The sequence below is a fragment of the Cucurbita pepo genome, chromosome 11, assembly GCF_057944985.1.
Source record: "Cucurbita pepo subsp. pepo isolate OVF chromosome 11, ASM5794498v1, whole genome shotgun sequence".
Lineage (NCBI taxonomy): Eukaryota > Viridiplantae > Streptophyta > Magnoliopsida > Cucurbitales > Cucurbitaceae > Cucurbita > Cucurbita pepo.
Genome location: NC_141808.1, coordinates 5100095 through 5124254, shown reverse-complemented (window position 1 = coordinate 5124254; position 24160 = coordinate 5100095). Strand labels below are relative to the sequence as shown.

The 24160-nt window shown below is 36.1% G+C and overlaps 1 protein-coding gene across 1 annotated transcript; it reads right to left on the bottom strand.

Moving 5' to 3' along the window:
• Positions 1–9083: 9083 nt before the first annotated feature.
• On the bottom strand, positions 9084–18207 carry LOC111784438 (transcription factor MYB1-like). The gene is made up of 3 exons (XM_023665146.2): positions 17954–18207; positions 10613–10742; positions 9084–9720 (listed from the first exon to the last, which is right to left on the bottom strand). Exons 1-3 carry the CDS (start codon positions 18051–18053, stop codon positions 9324–9326), a joined length of 627 nt encoding a protein of 208 aa, XP_023520914.2. The 5' UTR covers positions 18054–18207; the 3' UTR covers positions 9084–9323.
• Positions 18208–24160: the final 5953 nt, after the last annotated feature.

The following is a 24160-nucleotide window of genomic DNA, read 5'->3' as shown; positions in this document are numbered from 1 at the left end:
ATAATGCTGGGAGAATAAATAATAAAAAATAATAACTATCAAATTTTAAAATATATGAATAATTATATTCTAACTAAAATATATATTTTAGTATTCCTTCCTTCTCTATTTATATAATATAATTTTCTATCCACATCATTTTAAAAAATAAATAAATTAATATTACGTATCATTTAAAAAAATTATTATAATTTATAGTAGAAGTATATATATATATATACATATATGTTAGAGGTAGAAAAGCGGGATGGGATAGGGACAAGAATACAACGTAATATGTTGATGGTACATTCGTTCTTTTATAAGCATTTTCATGAATACAATATTAGTATATAAACATTTCACAATCTTAAAATATGACATAAATCATAATACATCATCACATAATTCATGTCATATCAGTTATAAAATATGATACATGAAGAGGTCACATAGCATGTGTCGTTCATACATCATTCAATGCATTCAATCATAGTAAAAGTAGAGCCACTTACCGACTCGAGTTGCTAGTATGAAAATAAACAAGTGATCATAGTTGTCCACGAGATTATATCCTTAATGGAGTTTGCAAGATTGGGAAATGAGGAGTATAAGTGGCATTTACAAATATGTTTGAGTATATAGTTTTCGAACTTTCATGTAGCTCATAAGTTTTCCATTTGGTAACTCAAATCACGCGTCTTTTCTTTTCTATTGAAACATTTAACTTTTCTCGGTAAAATCATTTTTATGCATATACTAGTGTTTAGTAGATTACGAACATCATTTCATGAAACTATATCTTCACGACCACTGTATAAACCTTGTTAACTATAAACATGTTGTGAATCATCAAGACATCCAGGTGATATTCATGTAAATCTTAAAATATAAATCATTCCCACATAATATTGCATCACATTGCACAAAAAGATAAGGATTAATCATAGGCAACATTCAATATTTTTCATTTATTATCTTTGGTAAGAAATACTTGAGGGTGACGAGACATTCGTTGCAAAGTCATGGGAACACCTTGAGCCTACATCATAGGCTAGTTTACCTAATCTATAAGCTTAGAATTCCAATACCGTTTGTACGGACTCATGCCCAGGATTCTCAATACCTCTTGCAAAAAGATGTAGTTTGGGAAAAAATCAAGGTGGAAGTTAGTGGGCATGTGACACCCGACTAAAAAAGGGTACATGAATGAACTAAGACCACATCTAAATGAGACCGATCTTGATTATAGGACGACTAAGAAATGCATGAAGGAAATAAAAGTTACTACTTATACCTTTTCGGTTGCTCTATCACTCCAGGTTAAGTATGTTTTACTTGGAGCAATACTATGTTGGGTTATGTTGGATGATCCCCATGAATTTTCCTAGGATGCAGATGAGTGATGACAAATCTATCGGGATAGTGTTTAGTCTTCAGAAGTGAGAAATAGGTAACATGACCATGTCGTACAAGATACAGGAGAATGTTAGGGCCATCAGATTTTAAATTTGAATTATGTATAAATCCTGATCCGACTCTTGGACATGGGTCGTTACACATACTATTATTATTATTATTTTTTTTTTTTTTTTAGTTTGAATTTTTGAAAAACCAAAAATTGGGATCAATTCATGAGTTGATATTTTCTTGGTCGAGTCAACCAACCAACTCAAGAATAGGGTTGCAACCCAACCAAACCCTACTGTACTCTTATTCAAGTTGGTCCAAAAGATTTTCCTCACGGGTCAACCATCATGTGATTCTTCTATGGCTTAGTTATCAAAATCTCTTCGTTGCAATAAGTCAAACGACATTAATATTTAGATCACATTAATTTTCGTATGGGTAGGCCAATATTTTAGATCACATTAATTTTTTCTATATTTTCAAACTTTTGTTAAATACAGTGCCAAAAATTATTGACATAGCATACATTGATCAAGATGGATTAGGAGAAATTAAATTAAAGTAGGTGTGAAATTAAAGTTACACGTGACATTGTTATTATTTAGGATTATTAGATTGAATTTGAAGTACAATTTGTAGGTTGCACTATATTTTAAAATCTAATTAGTAAAGTAGAAAAAAAGATATTGTTAAAATGATTTATATGATATCCATTGTTTATGCTCTTGTTTTAAAGAAAAATATAAAAAAATAAATGAAAATTTTCGTGGTTAATGTTAGGATCTTAGGATTGCTCAACAACGAACACACTCAATCAAGATGAACACAAAGAATAGGAGAGAAAATACAATATAAAATATTGGCTAAAGGTTTTATTATTGATGACTTCAGGTACATAGAACAAGATAGAATATGAACGAAGAAAAGTACATTTTGAGAGCATTGTTAATATATATGATTTCAATTTACTAAATATAGCTTCCAAGATTTAAATCTATCCCGAACAAATATATCTCTATCAAATCTTTACCAAATATCTACCGTATCTTTACTAAATATGTTTCAAATATATCTAGGCATCAGACTCCATATCCCAACAATCTCACACTTTGAGACTGATCCAATCAACCCCAACAATCTCCCAATTAGAGACGGGTCCAGTCAACCCCAACAATCTTCCACTTGAGACTAATCCAGTCAACCAAGAATTTCATTCTCAATAGGTACCATACCACTTGAGGCTTTGCGCAACTTCAATGTTCCAACATCAACACAAAATGTTTGCTGGATCTCTTGCCCCTCTATCTTCTCTAAACACATTACCATCTTCCACAAACCTCTGGGTGAAATGGATCTCTAGTCCCCTCTATCTTCTCCAAACACATCACCATCTTCCACAAACCTCTGGGTGAAATGTTATCGCCTTCTGTGTTTTGAATTTCAATGATAAACCAGGTTCCTCGCCAACTGCATGACACTCTAACTATCTATCTGAAGAATCTTTTCGCGCTGCTTCTTGTCTAATTCTTCTAGATAGTCTGTCATGCATATCATCTCCTTTCCAGCTTTAGCTATTGCCACGTACTCAGCCTCAGTAGATGAAAGAGCAACACATTTCTGAAGCCTAAACATCCCATCATCCATGGCTTGCTTCCACTTAGTTGTATCCTCCAACTATAGGTCCTCATCAAGGGGCTTTCGTTCCCCTTCATCAGTCACCAACCGATAGTGTCAAGAAGGCTCTGAATGATACTCAAGAATTAGGCAAGAACATCACTAGGTGAATCTTTTAGCAACTCAACCTCAACCTCAACTCCAACTTGCTTCACCTCTGGTTCCTCAGCAAGAGTCTCAGAAGTTTCTTGAGTATCCGTTACAACATCACTATGTGAATCTTTCAGCAACTCAACCTCAACTCCCACTTGCTTCACCTCTGGTTTCTCAGCAACAGTCTTAGGAGTTTCTTGAGTATCCGCTACAACATCACTCTGTGAATTGTTCTGCAACTCAACCTCAACTCCCACTTGCTTCGTTGTCCTGGTATCTTTCTTCAATTCTCTGGTAGTATTTGTGAAGCTAACTCGCTTTTGTTTGCTCATAACGCAGTTCTCACAAGTACTCATATCAACAGATTTCAGACCTTCCAAAACTCCTTCCACAACCGGCATCTTCATTCCTTTAACGCTCATATGTCCAAGTCTATTGTGCCATATACTTGAATTTCAAGCACTCTCAGCAACAACAGCTCTGTTCATACACCCTCCAGCGGTGTATAAAGTTCCAGATTTTGTGCCACTTGCTACCACCATAGCACCCTTCACAATCTTCCACGAACTCTTACCAAACTTTGTTGCATAACCTGTGCTATCCAACTGACCAATAGAGATCAGGTTCTTCTTGAGACTAGGAATATATTTGACATCTTTTAATGTCCACTGATTTCCCGTTGGAGTTTTTTATGCAGACATCCCATTTTCCTTCAATCTTCAAATCTTTGTTGTCGACAAGATACACCTTCTCGAAATTTCCAGACTTGAAATTTTGAAATAGCTCTTTATTTGGAAACGAATGAAAAGATGCACCTGAATCCAAAATCAAGGATTCAATCGGACTGTCCACACTAAGGATTAGAGCATCCTCAATGTCTTCTGCTGAATTTACCGAATCTGTTAGGATCGCACAACAACGCACACACTCGATCTAGATGAACACAAAGAACAAGATAGAGAAAAGTGCAAGGAAAACTCTGGCTAAAAGGATTTGTATTGATGACTTCTTCAAGTATGTACAGTAAGAGAGAATTACAGAGAATAGAAAGTTACTTTTTCAAAGCTCTACCGGACGGGATATATATATAGTTCAGTTTACTATATATAGCTATTTACTATATATAGCTTTACCGGATATAACCGTTGACCAAGCTATAAATAAGCAGCAGGCTCCATAACCTAACAATTCTCCCACTTGGAGACTGATCTAGTCAACCAAGAATTTCATTCTCAAACGACCATGAGCATCTTCATGGTCTTCATGGCACCATATCAATTGAGGCTTTGCACAACCTCAATATTCCAACATCAACACATTTTGTCAACATGTTTGCTGGATTCTTTGCACCCTCTATCTTCTCCAAACACATCACCATCTTTCACTAACCTGCAAGTGAAATGGTATCGTCTTCTGTGTTGTCTCTTTAAATAATAGACCGGGTTCCTTCGCCAACTGTATGACACTCTGACTATTTCTGTAAAGAATACCTTCGTCCTGCTTCTTGCCCATTCTTCCAGATAGTCAGTCATCCATATCGTCTTTTTTCCAGCTTCAACTATTGCCACGTACTCAATCTCAGTACAACGCATTTTTGAAGCCTAGACGTCCCATCATCCATGGCTTGCTCCTACTTGGTTGTATCCTCCAACTATAGGGCCTCATCAAAGGGTTGTGGTTCCCTTTCATCAGCAACAGATAGTGTAATGAAGGTACATACATATCTAGTACTTTGATAGTACAGGATGATCTTCTCAACACTAGTTCAGGTGTCACTTGCTCCACTGCTGATTCCTCCGCAACAACCTCAGAAGTTTGTTGAGTATCTGCTACAAGATCACATGGTGATTTTCTCCGCAACTCAACCTCAACTCCCACTTGCTTTGTTGTCTTGGAACCTTGCTCCACATCTGGTTCCTCATCAGTAGTCTCAGGAGTTTCATGAGTACCTGCTACAACATCACTAAGTGAGTTTTCCTGCAACTCAAGCTCAACTCCCACTTGCTTCGTGGTCTTGGAACCTTGCTCCACATCTGGTTCCTCACCAGTAGTCTCAGGAGTTTCATGAGTATCTGCTACAACATCACTAAGTGAGTTTTTCTGCAACTCAAGCTCAACTCCCACTTGCTTCGTCGAACCTTGCTCCACATATGGTTCCATTTCCAACCGCACTTTCTTCAATTCTCTGGCGGTCCTTGTGAAGCTAACTCGTTTTTGCTTGCTCATAACGTAGTTCTCACAACGACCCACATCAACAGATTTCAGACCTTCTAAAACTCCTTTCGCGCTCATATGTTCAAGTCTATTGTGCCGTAGACTTGAATTTGAAGCACTCTCAGCAACAGCAGCTATGTTCATACACCCTGCAATGGTGTATAAGGTTCCAGATTTTGAGCCACGTGCTACCACCGTAGCACCCTTCATAATCTTCCACGAACCCTTCCCTAACTTTGTTGCATAACCTGTGCTGTCCAACTGACCAATAGAGATCAGATTCTTCTTGAGACTAGGAATTTTTCTGACATCCTTTAATGTCCACTGATTTCCTGCCGGAGTTTTTATGTAGACATCTCATTTTCTTTTAATCTCCAAATCTTTGTTGTCGGCAAGATACACCTTCTCGAAATTTCCAGACTTGAAATTCCGAAACAACTCTTTATTTGGAGACGAACGAAAAGATGCACCTGAATCCAAAATCCAGGATTCAATCGAATTGTCCACGCTGAGGACTAGAGCATCCCCAATGTCTTCTGCTGAATTTATAGAATCATCATCATCTCCAGATTTATGATTCTGCTTCCTCTTTGGTCTTGTACAACCTGTCCGAAAGTGACATTTTTCTCCACAATTCCAACACGTTACGTTTGGTCTATTTGGAGATTTTTCTCGGTTCTTTGATTTTGATCGCCCTTTGTTTGGGCCCTTCGGTTTACTTCTTCCCCTTCGATCAACACTGAGAGCATTGCCTGATGAATCTCCAGTTTCCCGTTTGCGAATACTTTCGCTGAGAACTACATCTCGAATTTCACCAAACTTCAGTTTATCAGATCCTCGGGAACTGCTGATTGCGGCAACAACAGTATCCCATGACTCGGGTAAGGATGACATCAAAATTAACGCTTTAATTTCATCTTCGAAATTAATTTCCACCGAACTCAGTTGACTTATGATCATATTGAAGTCATTTATATGATCAGCAACAGGTCCACCTTCAGACATCTATAGATTGAACAATCTTCGCATCAAATACACCTTGTTCATAGCCGACGGTTTTTCATACATATTTGATAGCACCTTCAATAGATCTGACGTTGTCTTCTCCTTCATACCGGATTAGTCCCAAGGCTTGTCGATCCTTGAGCTTCCACTATTTTGTGGTCATGGTATCCGGCTTCACCCCCAACAGAGGTTCGTGAAGATCTTTCTGGTACAGATAATCTTCAATCTGCATCTTCTAGAACCGAAATCGGATCCATCGAACTTCTCAATTCCAATCTTTGAACTTTCCATCTTCACAGATCGTGGTGAATTTTGCCTAGCTCTGATACCAGTTGTTAGGATCGCACAACAACGCACACGCTCGATCTAGATGAACACAAAGAACAGGATAGAGAAAAGTGCAAGAAGAACTCTGGCTAAAAGGATTTGTATTGATGACTTCTTCAAGTATGTACAGTAAGAGAGAATTACAGAGAATTACAGAGAATAGGAAGTTACTTTTTCAAAGCTCTATCGGAACGGGATATATATATAGTTCAGTTTACTATATATAGCTTTACCAAATTTAACCATCTACTATATATAGTTATTTACTATATATAACTTTACCCGATTTAACCATCTACTATATATTATTTACCATATATAGCTTTACCGGATATAGCTTTACACAAATATAGCTTTACCGGATATAACCGTTGACCAAGCTATAAATAAGCAGGCTCCATAACCTAACAGAATCATCATCATTCTCTGATTGTGATACTGCTTCCTTTTTTATCGTTTACAATCTATTTGAAAGTGATCTTTTTCTCCACAATTCCAACACTTTACATTTGGTTTGTTTGGAGATTTTTCTTAGTTTCTTGATTTTGATCGCCCATTGTTTGGGTCCTTTGATTTACTCCTTCCCCTTCGATCAACACTGAGAGCATTGCCTACTCAATCTCCGATTTTCTGTTTGCGAATACTTTCGCTAAGAACTACATCTCGAATTTCATCGAACTTCAGCTTATTAGATCCTCGTGAACTGCTGATCGCGGCAACAACAGTATCCCACGACTCAGGTAAAGATGACATCAAAATCAATGCCTTAATTTCATCTTCGAAATTAATATCTACTGAACTCAGTTGACTTACAATCATATTGAATTCATTTATATGACCAACAACAGATCCACCTTTAGACATTTGTAGATTAAACAGTCTCCGCATCAAATACACCTTGTTCATAGCTGACAGTTTCTCATACATATTCAACAACGCCTTCAACAGATTTGACGTTGTCTTCTCCTTGATGATGTTGAACGCCACGTTTCTAGACAGCGTCAATCGGATCAACCCTAAGGTCTGACGATCCTTGAGCTTTCACTGCTCCATGGTCAATCGGGTTCTTGAAGATCTTTTTGGTACAGACAATCTTCAATTTGCATCTTCCAGAAACTAATCGGATCCATCAAACTTTTCAATTCCAATCTTTGAAATTTCCATTTTCACAGATCGGGGTGAATTTCGCCTCCCTCTGATACCAGTTGTTAGCTCTGATCCCAAGGTTTACACAAAGAACAGGAGAGAAAAAATACAAGGAGGAATATTTGCTAAATGATTTATTAGTGATGACTTAGTTATGTACCACAACAAAAAAAAATGAGTATATATATAGTTTCAATTTACTAAATATAACTTCCAAAGATTTAAACCAATATAATCTAACAAATATATCTATATCAAATCTTTACCAAATATCTGCCATATATATCTCAGATTTTTACGAAATATCATCCAAATGTATCGATCTAGATATCAAGCTCCATATTCCAACAGTTAAAACATACATTATAGGTAAAATTGGATTCATACGACCGTTCCAAAAAGAAAGAAGAAGCTGAGACAAAACTAAAGCCAAACGAGCCCAATATTACGTAGGCCCTGTCGTGCCATTACCTTAGGTATTTTTCTATTTAATATTTTCTTGAAGATAACTTTTTTTTAGTTCAATTTAAGTGATTGAAAAGCGTTGAAATCGTTATTCTAGTTTCTACACTATGAAATCTTCAAAACTATTAAAACTAATCGAAAATCGAACTTAAAAATGTTTTAAAAAATGGCTCAAAATAGTGTCAGGGCACAAACTTAGTTTAGTTATGTCGTCGAGAGTTGGTTCACTTTAACCGCAGATATCATCCTTCTTTATCTTCTAGACAATAGGGCACGAGCATGGTCTTCTCCTTCGATGGTCTGGTTTTGAACTTTTGTGGTCGAGTTGGTTTCTTCATTGAACTTCTAAATCTCCTTATTACGAACATTTGATAAAAAAAAAATTATATATTTTCATCTAGAATCGAAGAAGAATTTAGGACATTAATATCGTTATTTTCAGGCTAAATCAAATATACCTCAACTTGAATTCATTTGCTTTCTTGAGACGTATTCAACCTTCGATTCCTTCACGAGCATCAATCTCATTACTTCCACGAAACTATAGGAAAAGGATTTATTCAAAGCTATAAGGTATATGAAGAGAATATGACTTTCAAAGAATTTGATTCGAAACTTAATTTCTTAAAGAAATACTTAAATGCAATTCATATTTAGACACGGTAAGATCCCACATCAATCAATTGGAGAGGAGAACGAAATATTTTTTTTATAAAGATATGGAAACCTATCACTAACAGACGCGTTTTAAAAATCTTGAAGAAAAGTTGAAAGAAGACAATATCAGCTCACCATTACAAATACATAAAAGAAATTTGAACTTGAAATAACCACAAACAAGTTTTATTTTTGGGAATGATGATCAATAATACTTCTACTAAATTAGAGTATCCAAGTGTTGATGGATGCTACCATATGATACCACAAAGGCAAGACTTTTAATATCCAAATTCTTGAGTTGGTGCATGCAAGAGCTATTAGCTACAAATATGAGTTTTGGTTGTTCCTTCTCACAAAGAATCAATCCAAAGATCCATTTCTGATACCCAATCATCCCAAAGCTCCCTCTTGTTGCACCCATCTCCATCTGCCATTGCTACCAGTTCTTGATCAAATTGGTAGTCCATTTGGATATTCTCCATGCGGATGCTACCACTTTGTTCAACAATTGGTACGTTTTGGTTCTGATTTTGTATCAATATTCCTTGCTTTTCTCCACTTTGATCCTCAACATATTCTTTTTCTTTTGATTTGCTGCTTTCTTCTTGAATAGGCTTCCACTTTGTGGAATTTGGCTTCTGATCACCTCCTTGATGACCATTCACCTTCTTGCTCAAATGGCAATTCCAATAGTTCTTGATGTCGTTTGCTGTTCTTCCCGGTAATTTCCCTGCTATGATCGACCACCTAAAACACCAAAAATAAAAAATATTCTCCTGTCTCCGTGTTATCCATCTAGGCATTTCAATTTTATAACATGAACTTTAAGAAAGTTGCAAAGAACGTTGTTCAAATTACCGTAAGATAAAATTAAGTTAAGTTTTAATAAAGCTAAATTCAAGATGAAGTTGAACTTCAAGATACTTTAAGTGGGGCTTTATTTGTTTTTATTGATGTATTTTTAAGTTTTAAGATATTTTATTTACATTTAGGTTACAATTCTTGAAATGAATCATACAAGATCACGAGATTTATTTTGAGGTTATATAATGCTATGTATTTTATCATTCTGATAGTAAAAAGGGAATCTTTGTAGTTTAGGTTGCATGTTTAAAATCATTCAAATTTTACATAATCGATCTTACTTGTGGAGTGATTTGAATCTCAAACAAGTTTTCTTTCCGTGAGATATTTAATCAACTAAGCATATCGATCTTACTCTTCCTTTGGGTGATTCCTTATCGTTTTAGAGTTTCTGGGTATTTAAATATAAAGATTTGATTCTTGAATACGGTTGTTAAATCGAATTCCTAAGAGTTACAATCGTTTAGGATGAAATCGTCTTGATTTAGAGGTTTTAGCACTTATGATCTAGGGGTTTGCATACCACGAGGATTTACGAGGATTCTTGATTCCATTTAACTATGGTTTTCATATCTTCATAAATATTTTACGTTTAATAAAATCGATGAGAACGAAAATAAAATGTAGAGAATAGATTAATTCGACAAGATTATTAATTCAAAAAGTTTTTTTCTTTAATATTCTTAATTTGTCCAAATTTTTAAACCAATTTTTACAAAAGGAAAGAAGATAAAAGAGATGATAATTGAAAAACAAAGATAAAACAAGAGCTTGCCTGTTGCCAAGGATATTGTGGAGGTTGAGAATGATTTCGACTTCTTCGGATGTAAAGCTTCCTCGTTTGATATTTGGACGAAGATAATTCAGCCATCTCAGTCGGCAACTCTTTCGACATCTGTTCAGACCTTTTTCAAATCACGAAAACAACTTAAACTTTAACTTCATACATGATTCTATTAAACAACTTAGATCTCGTTTATTAACTATTTAATTTTTAAATTCTAAATTTTTGAAATTAAGTATATGAACACTGCTTTCTATAAATTTCTTTGTTATGCTATCCACTTTCTACCTCTATTTTTTTTTTAAAAAAAATATTTTTAGGAGAAATTAACTTCATAATGACGGGAACAACCCAAATAAAGTTCACAACCAACGTAAGGTAATCCTCCATTTTTAGGTTGGGTTGAATTGGGTTGTCGACTTCTTTTTAAAAATATATAAAGAATTCTCACTTGTCCAATACAAGTCAAATTAATAATTCAACTCAACCTAAACTTTAATATATATATATATATATATGTTATTGTTTATGTTATTATTGTTTATGTTTTATGTTTGATTATGACCGATACGTTGATATGTTTATGTTATTATTGTTTATGTTTTATGTTTGATTATGACTGATACGTTGATATGATTCTGCTTATGCCTTGTAATACCTCATATTGTTTCATGTATGATAAATATGAATGAAAGACTATGAATATGTAGGTACGTCTCTTAAGTCATTTACGTTTTGATAAGCATGGAAGTATGATGTACATCATCTCGTTGAACCATGATTTTTAATATAAGACTTCATGCATGTTATATATCATAGGATCACAGTTTACTTGTCTAGCATGTTATGTACAGACACGTACACCACGATATTATTCAAGTTCCTTTCTCTTTTGTTGGGTTTTGGCACCGTGAGCGTGCGCTAGCCTATAGTCAAAGCCTACAACGGATGTTATGAGCCCGCCAAGTGGATTCTTTTGTAGGAGCGTGAACCGTTTTTATAGAAGTACTATGCATTCAACTCTACCCATAAGAGAAATTATGCTACAAGAAATAGTCATAGAAAAAAAATTAGATCCCACCAGCATGTTACATATTGTATGTAATGCACTTCCCGATTCCAATAGTGGGATTATTGATTTAATATAATTACAAGTTTATAAATATTTAAGTTCATGACAAATTTTAAAATTATTTTTGCACAAATACACCATGACCTACGTGCAATAAAGATCTTATTTCTAAAGGAAGAAGTAAGGTCGTTACAATATTGCTAGAAAGAATCGACCATCGACTGGTTGACGACGGACATACTGACAAATGCATAAAACAAGTTTAATATCTAATAATCTCCTTCCTTAAACTTATTTCTCCACGAACTTGGACATCAAACTTCTTTTTCAGATGGAAAAACATCTGACTTTAATGATTTTGTAAATATATCGGCAATTTGATCCCTCGAACTTACATGGTGCAATTCCACTTCTTTTGTCTTCACATATTCTCTTATGGAGTGAAATCGAGTGTCAATATGTTTCGACCTCTCATGATGAATCGGGTTCTTGGCTAGAACTATTGTCAACTTGTTATCGATAAAGATCTTAGTTGTTTCTTCTTGTTTTAGCTTCATTTTCTCCAATAATCTCCTTAACCATACAACATGACAAACACGAGCACATACTGCTATATATTCACCCTCACAAGTTGACAGAGATACTATAGATTGCTTGTTCGATAATCAAGTACATGCAGTGTCGCCAAAATAAAATGCGATCCTAGTTGTACTCTTTAGATATTCATGTCTTTCGACCCAATCACTATCGTTGAAACCAACCAACTTTATGTTGCAATTTTGCAAGTAGAACAATCCATGATCCGCCGTCCCCTTTATGTAATTGAGAATCCTCTTTTCTGCCTTTAAATGTGAGGTTCTTGGTATTTTCATATACCTGCTTACGAGTCCTACTCCAAATAAAATGTCAGGTGCAAGCCAAGTACCTTAGGCAGCCATTAAACTTTTAATTTAAGACCACACCCAATATGTGTGTCTATCGACGGGCAGTCTTCAACAATAAATTCCTCTAAGATCTCCTTAGCATACTTAGGCTGAGAAATAAAAATCTCATCTTCATCATGTTGCATCTTAATTCCTAAAAAGTACTTCATCAGACCTAAGTTTGTCGTCTCGTCTCGAACTCCTTCTACATTGAGTGCTTGAATTCTTAAATCATAACGTTGCTGCTTCTTGTAAACATCAAGTCATCGACATACAAACCGAAAAAAACACTTGGCTATGTGAGTTCATCTTTCTATATAAGGAAGGCTCATAAGAGCATTTCACAAATCCTTCTTACATGAAATATGAATCAATTCTTGAATTCCCTGCCCGGCTTGCTTTAGCCTGCAAGAGCCTTCTTCAATTTGTACACCTTCTATTCTTGCCCTTCAATAATAATGCTTGGCATTTGTTCAACATAAACTTCTTCTTCAAGTTTTCCATTCAAGAATGCAGACTTAACGTCAATTTGATGTGTCTTCTACTTTTGTTGGGTCGCAAATGAAATCAACAATCTCACAGTTTCTAGTCTTGCGACTGGGACAAAGACCTCCTCATAGTCTATCACATGCTTTTATGGCACTCTACTACACCTTTTACATCTCTCTTCGTCTTCGTCTTATATACCCATTTAACATAGATGGATTTAAAGTCTTGTGGAAATGATTTGAGCTCCTACGTGTTATTTTTCTTTATGGAGTGAATCTCCTCCTCCATAGTTTTCCTTCACTTTGGCTCCTTATTCGCCTCCTCAAACGTTCAGGGGCCAAAGCCTTCAAAGAGACAAAAATTGTTGAACTTCATCTCATACTTCTAATCAATTGGACCAACTGGTTAAGTGGAGTCATAGAGCTCCTAGATATCCCTTGTCTTGCATACTGAACTACTAAGCTCATTATGGCCTAAGTCATCATCAAGAGTAATGGGCGATAGTACTCTCTTCTCTCCCTCACCATCAAAAGGAATATAAATCTCTTTGCTAGTTGTCTCCGAGTTCCAACTCTGATATTCATTAAACTTGACATCTCTTAACGTTACAACTTGTACCCCTTGTAGTTCTCACCATAGCCAAGAATATGCATCTTTGGCTTTTATCTTCCATCTCCGAGCACTTCTCTTTCGGAATCATGAGTTGATGTTGCATGCCCAACTCCGTGTAGAAATTCTCAAATTTCTGCGATATATACTCACATCCACAATCAATTCGAAGACATTTAAGCAGGCATCCACGTTGCTGTTCAACAAGACTTTTAAATTCTTTAAATCTCGAGAAAAAAAAAAATTCCCGCAGGTACACCCAAGTCTTACCACTAAAATCATGAGTGAAGATTAAGAACTAATTACTGCTAATCGGATTTGGGCTTGATGGGTCCACATACGTTAGAATGCACCAACTTTAGATGTGTGGATTCTCTCTTCGCATACTTTGTAAATGATTCGGTTTGTTACTTTCCCACATCACAAAGGTTGTTGGGAGTTTAAATACTTGGTAATCCTATCATCATTTCCAATTCCTCAAAGTTGACAGGTTCATAGCGAAGATACCACAAAGTGCTATGATCTAGAGTCGTTACCTTCATTCATCTCGATTCCATAATTGAATGTTTCAACGAAAGCATCTTGTTCTTCGTCTTCTTCATGTGAGTAATCAACCTGCTATTTTTATCCAATAAGCTGATAGTCAAGTCACTCATCTTGATGCCATATCCTATTTCCAATAGTTGCCCAATACATAATAAATCGCTTTTTATATTAGGAACATAATTGACATTCGAAATACAAAGTTCCTTTCCATTTTGAAGTTCGATGTCACTTTTCACTTTTATTGGACATATGGATAGATCACTGAATGTCATGTTGGCTTGTTGACCTTCATCGAGCCTTGTGAAGAACTCCTTTATTACACTCATGTGGTTTGAGGCTCCGAGTCTAGGAACCACATGACTGATTGAGGCGGCTCAATTTCGTTGTATGACGTTAACAACATTGGTCCATCACTCGGCTTCTCATCATCAACAAGATTAGCCTTCTCCCCTCTATCATTGTATGTATTATATCAACAATTACAGTAGTAATAACTAAATTTCTTACCAACATAGCATTGAATTTGTGATTTTTCATACCTTCCTTGTCAACCACGTCCATGACTGTGGCCTCGACCACGAGCCTCATTGCTCAAAGTGGTTATTACGACCACCTCTTCCTTCAACCATCACATTTACCTCTTCCTCAATAGTATCCTCCTCTTGAGAAGCCATCCGTTTGAAGGAAGAGTTGGTTTGCAGTGCTTGTTCCATACTCTTTCCTTCTTTCTTCTTTCCCAACCTACGTTCTTTATAGAACGATAGATAGCCTTAAATTTCCTCGATTAACCTCTCCTCAAGGATCTTTAAATTCTTAAATTCCCGCGACAATGTACTGAAACCGTCAGTGTAAAGACCTCATAATCTTTTCCACAATTCATACTTCTTCTATCATCTCACCGCGTCTTTCACATTTCGTATATGGTGGAATTTACACGATGGAAGTAATCATAAATTGACTCCTAATCTTCTTGTTTTTAGTTAAATTACATTAAAATTTAATAATCATTTTCACTCTATTTTCTAATCTTAAATTTTTTTTTTTTAAAAAGTAATTTTTCTAAATTTTAATGAAAGTAGAGGAATTTTTTTAAAATTATGGTGAATAAACTCAAATTGGGTGGGTTTAACCAATCATATTTAAAGAAAGGAGAAATTGAAAATTTTTGGACAGTTTTGAGTAACCTACCTTGAGTTTTAAGGAATATGATGACTCTCAATGTAACGACCCAGACCCATCGTTAATAGATATTGTCCTGCTTTTCTTTTCGGACTTCCCCTCAAGACTTTACAACGCGTCTGCTAAGGGAAGGTTTTCACACCCTTATATTATAAATGGTGGTTTGTTCTCCTCCCCAACCAATGTAAAACATCACACTCAACCCATAAATTAATTCGGCAGCTTCATGGTATATAAGAGAGAGTAACTTTGCCGAAAAAATCGTGAGCTAAAGCAAACTGTATTGAGCTCTAAGAACTGAGTTTCAGATGCCATTGGCCATAGAATTATGCAAAGAAAATAAAAGGGCAACAAGTAGGGTTGGGGAAGGAGGGGTCAACGGTCAACAATTAGATGATTCATTTTTTAAAATCGAATATTTCTCTATCTCGAGATTTAATTTCTTATCCGTTTTTAAGGTCGCAAATTTGAATCCCAAACACGAGCACTCAAGTAAGTGGCTATTCTGATCCTTTCTTAAGTTATGTTCGTGGGAATCTTTATGGAATGCCTTAGAAACCTAAGTTGGAATAGAATTAAGATAGAATGAAAGAATTATCACATGATAAGGCACTCGATTTGACGTTTTACTCGACAAACCACTAATATGACCTAAAACCATGTAGAGTGACCCCAAGCGACATCTACTGCTCATGAAATTTTAAAGCAATGCCTAATATTATGAAATATGAAGGTAATTTAAAGAAGCATTTTTAGGCCATAAACCATCGAAGAGGTAAAATGACAAAAAAAAAAGCCTCTACTATATTAACGATACTGTTTTATGTAAGAAATAAATATCTAATGCTTAGGTTGTTTGCCAAATTTGTAATGACAAACCTTTAGAGTCGGAATATGAGACTCGTGACTTTGCTCTAGTGTTTAGCCAAGCCAAGTAGGCTATTTTTTGAGAAATGGAGAACCAAGGCTCTAAGCTTATTACAACACCCAAACAACTAAGAACTACTCTCTATTGACATGCCTTGTGGCCTAAACCTAGGTGGAAAAGCTCATTTTGTGAGACGTAGGCTTCGTCTATGTTGCGAGAATCTAGGGGATGTCTGAGCCATTCTGGGCCGAATCTAGATTTTGAATCATGGTCCAAAATTGCATGTATACACATTTCACAAGTTCATGTTATTTACAATCTTTCATATACTAAAGGTTTAGATATAGAATTAGAACAATGTAGAGTGGAAGTGGACAATCCATTAAGATCCACTATCCTTAAATCTGTCCTAAGACGAGGATCACACCCGCATAAGATTAGGATTAGCAACCGGCGGACTAAGAATTTAGAACTCATAACTCATAGACTAAAACCTCGAAACAAAGGTCCTTAGAATAGAACTCGTGGTCAAGTTAGAAGTGTGGTAACTCATTTACGTAGCCCTTGCCTTAAAAGGGTAAGCAGAAAACAGTGGCACCACCTACACTTAAACAACAACACCGTTCCCCTTAGGTACTATCATCTGGGGTAACTAAATAGAGCTCAAACCACCTCCCAAAGTGTCACAACAGGCAAACCCAAGCACACTAACTGTTCGATGAAATGCCTAAAATAAACAATGCAAGTTTATACACACACCACGTGCAGCATTCAAAGCCAACACCCATGTGGCACACATGTGCATCATTGCATTTTTGTCTTTTGAAGGACCATCTCTTTATCTTCCCTTGCTTCTTAATTCAATGCCATTTATGAAACTCAAAACCCATATCTTTTCCAGAACTTTTGAATACGATTGTTCATCAACTTGAGAAGGGTTTCTAACTCAATTATTTTGATTGCATGTTTGTCCAATTATGATCACTTTAGTTGTCAGATGGTGGACTCGATTATAGTTTTGACTCGAGAGATTCATATCTGAGATGGGTTTTTGAAATTTTCTCATATAGCCTTTCAAATACATGATAAAATGATGTATTCTCCTTCACATTTTGTACTTGTGTTCGTAAATTTCTCAATGGGCACCTATAATGGTAATATGTTAGTTTTGTACTACATTCGTTGTTAGATTTAGAGTGGAAAATGTTAGGATCGCAACGTACCCACTCAATCAAGATGAACACAAAGAACAAAAAAATAGGATAGAGAAAATCCAATGAAGAATATTGGCTTACTTCGTACAACAAGAGAGAATACAGTGACTACCTAATGGGTATATATATGGTTTAAGTGGAAATATATATCTACCAAATCTCTACGAAATATCTACCATATATATCTCTACGAGATCTTCACGAAATATCTACCATAGATGGGCATCAGGCTCCATATCCCAAATGCCAAAAAACGAGTATTAGAGAACTAAACATATCGATCTAAGAATTTCCATAAGATCTCTCACGATAGGAACCTAAACCCTAAACAAATTGCTTATAACTCGAACCAACGGGGGCAAAAGTTATGGTCGTTTTAGGAAGTTCGAACAAATAAATATAAAAGCATGAGGATTAGAGAGAAAAACTAACCAGCCAATTGAGGAACACGATGCCATTTCCCTTCACCATATTGCTCGATGCATTTCTTGAGTAAGTAATCTTCTTCTTCAGTCCAAGCAATGCCTCCCATTGGACCTCTTTTTCTTTTCTTCTCTTCTTTAGCTCTTCTTTTGGTTGTTTGATTTTTTGTTTGTGTGATAGCTTTTCATTGGTGAAGGCTGCAAACATATAGAAAGGCTATTGTCGTCAAGGAAGAAAGTGAGTTATTATGTGGAAGAAATTAGAATGGAAAATGGTCCATGTTTCTAAGACACTCCAACCCTATGCATGTTTTTGATGAGGCATCATGAGTATGGGTTTGTGCTCAGTCATTTTCAACTAAGCTATCAAACAAACACAACACGTTTTAAACTTTTTAAAAAAACACAACACTTTTTAAACTTTTTTTTTTTAAATTAATTATGTGAATAATTACTTTTACCTTCGTGTAATCGTTTTCTTTTTTGTTTCGAACACTTTGATTTGGAAGTATTCTTAGTGGGCTTCGTCCAAACCGAGATGAAGAATCGAGATTTGGATTCTCGACATGGGTCTCGCCGTAACATGACATTTTCTGAATGAGAAGATTCTCTTTATACACTAACGATATATTCTGTCTATCTCAAAGTATTCCTCCCTAAATGCATGTAGTAATCAGGGTTTTGATATCGAATTCAAATCGGGGAGACAACTCCTTCTAGGGTTCTGGTGAATATTTGTTAAAATCAGCACTCCTAAATGGTGGTGAAAGTTTTTTATTTATAATCATTTACAGAATCAAATAGATTACGAAAATGATATTAGCTTATGATCGAAGGTCTAATATAATACATATAGTAAATTGTAATGGAAGGCTAAGTATCATCAACAGCTTTAACTTACGTTCCAAGAGAGAGCTAAGCCTAAACGGAAGTTAGAGAACTCTTTTAATTCCAAAAATCATTAGTTAAAATGTCCTAACTTCCTTCAAGAACCATTCTCATGCCCCCATGGGATGCAAACCAAAAAAGAATATTTTTAACTACATTAACCATGGAGAAAATTTACAGTGTTTACGGATTGTAAAACAAGAACCATGAACAATATCATTCCCAAAAGTAATCCTTCTGACAAGAATCTGTGGTTAAATTTGTGTCGTGGAGAGCAATAAAGGTGATTGAAATCATGGTAGTTCTCAGAGCTGAAATCAGCTCAACCAAAATAAACTACCAACGACTAACTACCAACAAATTTTGTCCGTTTGACAAAATCTTCATGATTTTTCAAACATTCTCATGGGGTTGAGATGTTTTTACCTTTCATGTTTTCGAATAGTACGGAGACTTGAATCTTCAAACGTCAAATCTCTAGAAATAGATTAGTATAACTCAATTATTTGAGTTAGGTTCATTTTGACATTTTATAATTTATTGAAATTTTGGCTACCGGTAAGGTGTCATAATCTTAGTAGGAAGGAGAGTTGATTGTGACCATCACGTGTCATGATACGACTGAGGAGGACGGTGCATCATCCAACGCGTCACGTAAAGTGGGCATTGAAGAGAAGACGAGGCATAAGGAAAATAACGGCCACGAGTGCTGAACATAGGCTTGCTAAAGGGGGCTAGGTAGGGCTCAAGGCCTTATCCTCGAAAATTGGAGTTTCAAAGGAAATTTAGGCATACGGTTTTGGAGTCAAGTCCGTCCATATGAAATATGAATGCTTTCTAGATTTGGTGTCAATCGGGCACGGATGGACGCTCCATGACACCATATGACCGTTTGCCAAAATGACGTCTACTCGAGGAAGATAGAAAAAATGCCTCAGAATGTACCTTAGGAGAAGGTATGGTGTATCGATATTGCGCCCCAGCCCATGTGTCAGATATTGAATCATACACCCGCTATCTAATACGAAGTCCGTAAATGTAATGGCATTGACACAGTAAGGTCTAATGTCTCGATAGAACCTAGATGGATAAATGCTTGGGTTGTCTCAATTTTATGAATGACATGTGGGCCCGTTCTTGATAGCATGACCGAGTGAGAAATGATGGTCGACGACACCCCGTGACTTGGGAAGCCGTCAAAACATATGGACCATGTTAATTAGGAACCAAGATGAGATGACCGGATGCGACGTTGTATTGAGAGACCTTGGTCCAAAGTAGAGGCAAGGTCGAGTCAAATAACGTGGACTAGTGTAGAGACAAATCGGTTGTGTCACAGATAATTAAACATGCACGTGCAGGTAGCGTATGTAACCAAATAAGTTTAGATTCTACACAAGTGATGTTCAGTTGGCGAAAGACAAATCTCACTCAAATTCGGACGTAACCACAAATTCAGACAAAAAAATGACTATAGGACCCAAATGTATTAAAAAAAAAAAGAAAAAGAAAATCAAGGTTCAGGATTTTACACAAGTATTATAAAGGAAACCGAAGTTGAAGGACACTAAAAGTTGGAGTTACGACAATCGTCGAGAATGGTAGGTTTTGTGTTTTGGACAAACTTTAAATGTGATTATATCTCTCCATAATTAACCAAATTGAATAAAAATAATTTTAATAAAATCTTGAAATTTGAGAGGATTTTTCAAACGTAGGTGCCACGTGGTAATCAGAAGAGTGACAAACGTGTCTTGCAGTACGAGCGACACATTTCAGCATCATACTGGCATATGAGTCAACCTGTACGAAAAAAAGAAAGTAGCGAACTGGTTTTGCCAATATGTAATCTCCACGTGTCAAGCCGTGAGGACAAGTATCCTTCCCTAGGCACATGGCGTACTCGTGCATGGTGATGCGCATATTTCACCACAAACCACGTGTGGAGGCCATTGAGGTCGTTTTCTTGCCGGCTTCGACTATGGTTCTAACTGTGTTTTTTTTTTTTTTTTTTTTTGGTCCCAAAGCATGAGTGAACCTAACTAAGTTTAGAGCCCTAGAGTTATGTGGCTTTTAAATTGATTTGAGAATAGTACGTTCCTAAGAAATCTAGCCCTCTAGGATCGTGAGTTACGACTAGAGGCCATTAGAGAGTACCTAAAGAATTAGATTAGCTAAAAGAGTTGGTCCCGAGAATCCTAAAAATGCGAAATGAGACTTAAACTGCCTAGATGTCTCAAGAACCTAGTAGACCTCTACACTAAGGATGACTTAGAAGGTCTAACATACTTATTAATAGTAAAAATGGTGTAACCGAAACCTCTAAGATAATTTGATTTACTATTGTGTTGTGGGAACAGATTAAGGCTGGCAATGTGATTCTGTAAACTGGTCCTATGGAGGGACTTTAGGACCACATGGGTAGCTAGCTCTTCTGGATGTAGTAACGGATCAAGGTTGATGTCGCAATTCCAAAAACTAGTCTTGAAGAGGGATTTTTTACTACACTGGTTAAGGCAAACGTTTCTATTCGTGTAGAAATGGGTCAAAGTTAATGTTGCAATTGTGTAATTCGATATTGGAAAGAGACTTAGGACTCCATAAATCGATGTTAGAGGCGATGATTTTGTAAATCGATTGGAAAGGACTTGGGACTACATAGGTAAGTGACTCATGAAGGTTTTCTTGGAACTTTGAGACCTATAAAAAAAGCTCAAATAGTTGTAGGATTAGGTCCGAGCTACCTTGAGAACCGAGAAAAACCTCTAAAAACCTACTAGAAATTGGATGAGATGAGAGCCTACAAATAGGTTTTTCATCGAGTACTATTATACTCACCCCTTTCTCCTTTTTATTTTCAAGTGTTCATAGGTTACCGATCGAGGTTGGGAGCATTCAAGAGTTGTGCGATCACAAGGGGGTTCGTTCCGAAGAATCTATCCATCGTTGTAGTCTGAATTTTTTACATTTCATTTTGTAACTATATCCAAAACCCATTTTTCCATTTGTAATAAATCTAAACAACATCCTCTTGTAATTGAATTTCATTTTGTATTCTAATTTCAAGGTTGTTTGCATTAATTTGATTTTAATTTTACCCTATTTTTATATTTATTTTGTTTCTTTGGTTCATTGTCTTTTGGGTCATGGTTAGAAATTTGAAGCCTAAAAAATGGAGTCGTGACAAACATCAAATCACGTACGCCCAGTGTCACAATCGCACTCTTGTGACAGTGGGACAACGATTGTGCATACTTTTTTTAGCCTAGCAAATAAGTCAACTGTGATAAATTTGGATTTTGCAGACAACATCGGAGTATGCTCGAGACTCAGATCACATTTGCGAGAAATGTTTTAGAAAACATGAGCGAGGAAATACATTTGAAAACAATTTGAAAACAATTTGAAAAATTCAAGAAAGCAACGTTATATGGTTATAAGCAAATAAAGGAACAACATGGCTTAAATAACATATAACTTATGGTAAAAATAAGTGAGAACTAGTCATATCTCTCTATGGTACATTTGGTGCATTTTAGCTCTGGCAGGTGTAGACATCATTTTGGTGAACTGTCATACACCCCCATATTGGCAAAATATGAAATAGTAAAAACCTATCTAAGATGAAAGCATGTAAAAGGGGTTTGGAATGGGCATGTAACTATAGACAACACATCCTAGACAAGCATGATCGGAACATCCAACATGCAGCCATAGACAACACGCCTTGGAAAAGCATGATCGTGACATCCTCTCCCACTCCATTGGTTGACGTCTTTGTCAACCGACTCTCCACAAACTCAGTGATGTAGGTTGAGGCTGACTTTAGGTCTCTCGACTGCTTCCAACAGATCTTAGTATTGAGGAGTCTCTTCCAATCAGAAAGGAACGGTTGAAAACCATTTCTTGGTTTGTTGACTCTTGGCGTCTTCTCTGTCGGAGTTTCTCCTACTTTTTTCGCTTGGGAATTCTTCTTCTTTACGGGAGGTCTTGTCGCCTCTTTGTGCCTGATATCTTTCTTGTCAAGTGAGTAACACTTCATGTTACTGACGTGGACAATAGGGCTAGTCTTCATCCATGGGAGCAATTGGATCCTATATGATGCCTTCCCGATTTGTAGATAACTTCAACTGGTCCATCGTATTCTCCCACCCGCCTTTGAATGTTGTTGCTTTAATCTCGGAGTTGATCTGACCTCAACTTGATCAGAGGTTGATAATCGCCAACAATGCTAGATTTTGCAAAACTAGAGGTCCTTCTAGAATCCTTGTAGACTTTTACAAAGAAAGTTAACTTAACGAATTGATTTCAACCAAGAGCTGGTTAGAAGATGAATAACTCTTATATCGAACTTGAAATCTATGATGGTTACTCTTAGATTCCAAGACGACTCACTTTAGAATTAGCTTGATCAAAACTAATCCAATAAATCGGTTTAAACATCAAACTTAAAGCAAGGTTTGAAAAAGAATAACACTAAAAAGATTTCAAGAAAACACAAAGATTTTGTTTGTATTCAACAATCATCGGCAAGCATGAATATTATATGTCTTTAAATAGGCCAAAAAGATAACTCAAAGATAATGAAGTTTATCTACCAACTACAAACTACAACTACCAATGCAAGCTAGTAAATAGAAAGAGAAGAAAATAAGGCATGACATAAATTGTCTTAATTGTTAGTTCAACTACCAAAGACAAAAGTCTTCTAATCACTTTACAATGTCAGTCACTCAATTATTTTTCTTGATTTGATATGCTAATGCTATAAAGATTTTTGTGCTCAAAAGTCTTTGTTTCAACTTGTACATTAGCTAGCCTTTGAAGATGCAATGTATAGGCCTTTTGAATCTTCTTAACCTTGCTTCTTGTAATCGGTCCTTCGTGTACATGCAAAGGGTCAGTAGTTGAATTCATATCAGAACTCTCTCCTCGCCTTGTAACTTTCATGGTCAATGCTTCTGATCGACCCTTCCCTTCACCCGTCTGAATGGTGCTTCTGCGGTAACATGTGTTGTTTCAGTGGTTTGTCTCTGTTTCCCTCCTTCGACAGAGGTGTTGGCTTGGTGTTTCTCCCCAACCCTTGGATGATAACTAAAAGTGGGTTTGTTGGTATAATGGACCCGACTGTTAGAAAGTCATTTACCTGCTGGTAGAATTTAGCTAGCTCGGATTGAGTTATATGACGTCATTTTTTACAAGCGATCTCGCCCCCAATATAACATCAATCTCATTGTTTATTTGTTCAGTTGGAGATAAATACTTTTTCTGACTTCCTTGTCTCATGTTGCGGTGTTTCTGAATCGATCACTAGGCTTGTGTTGGGGCT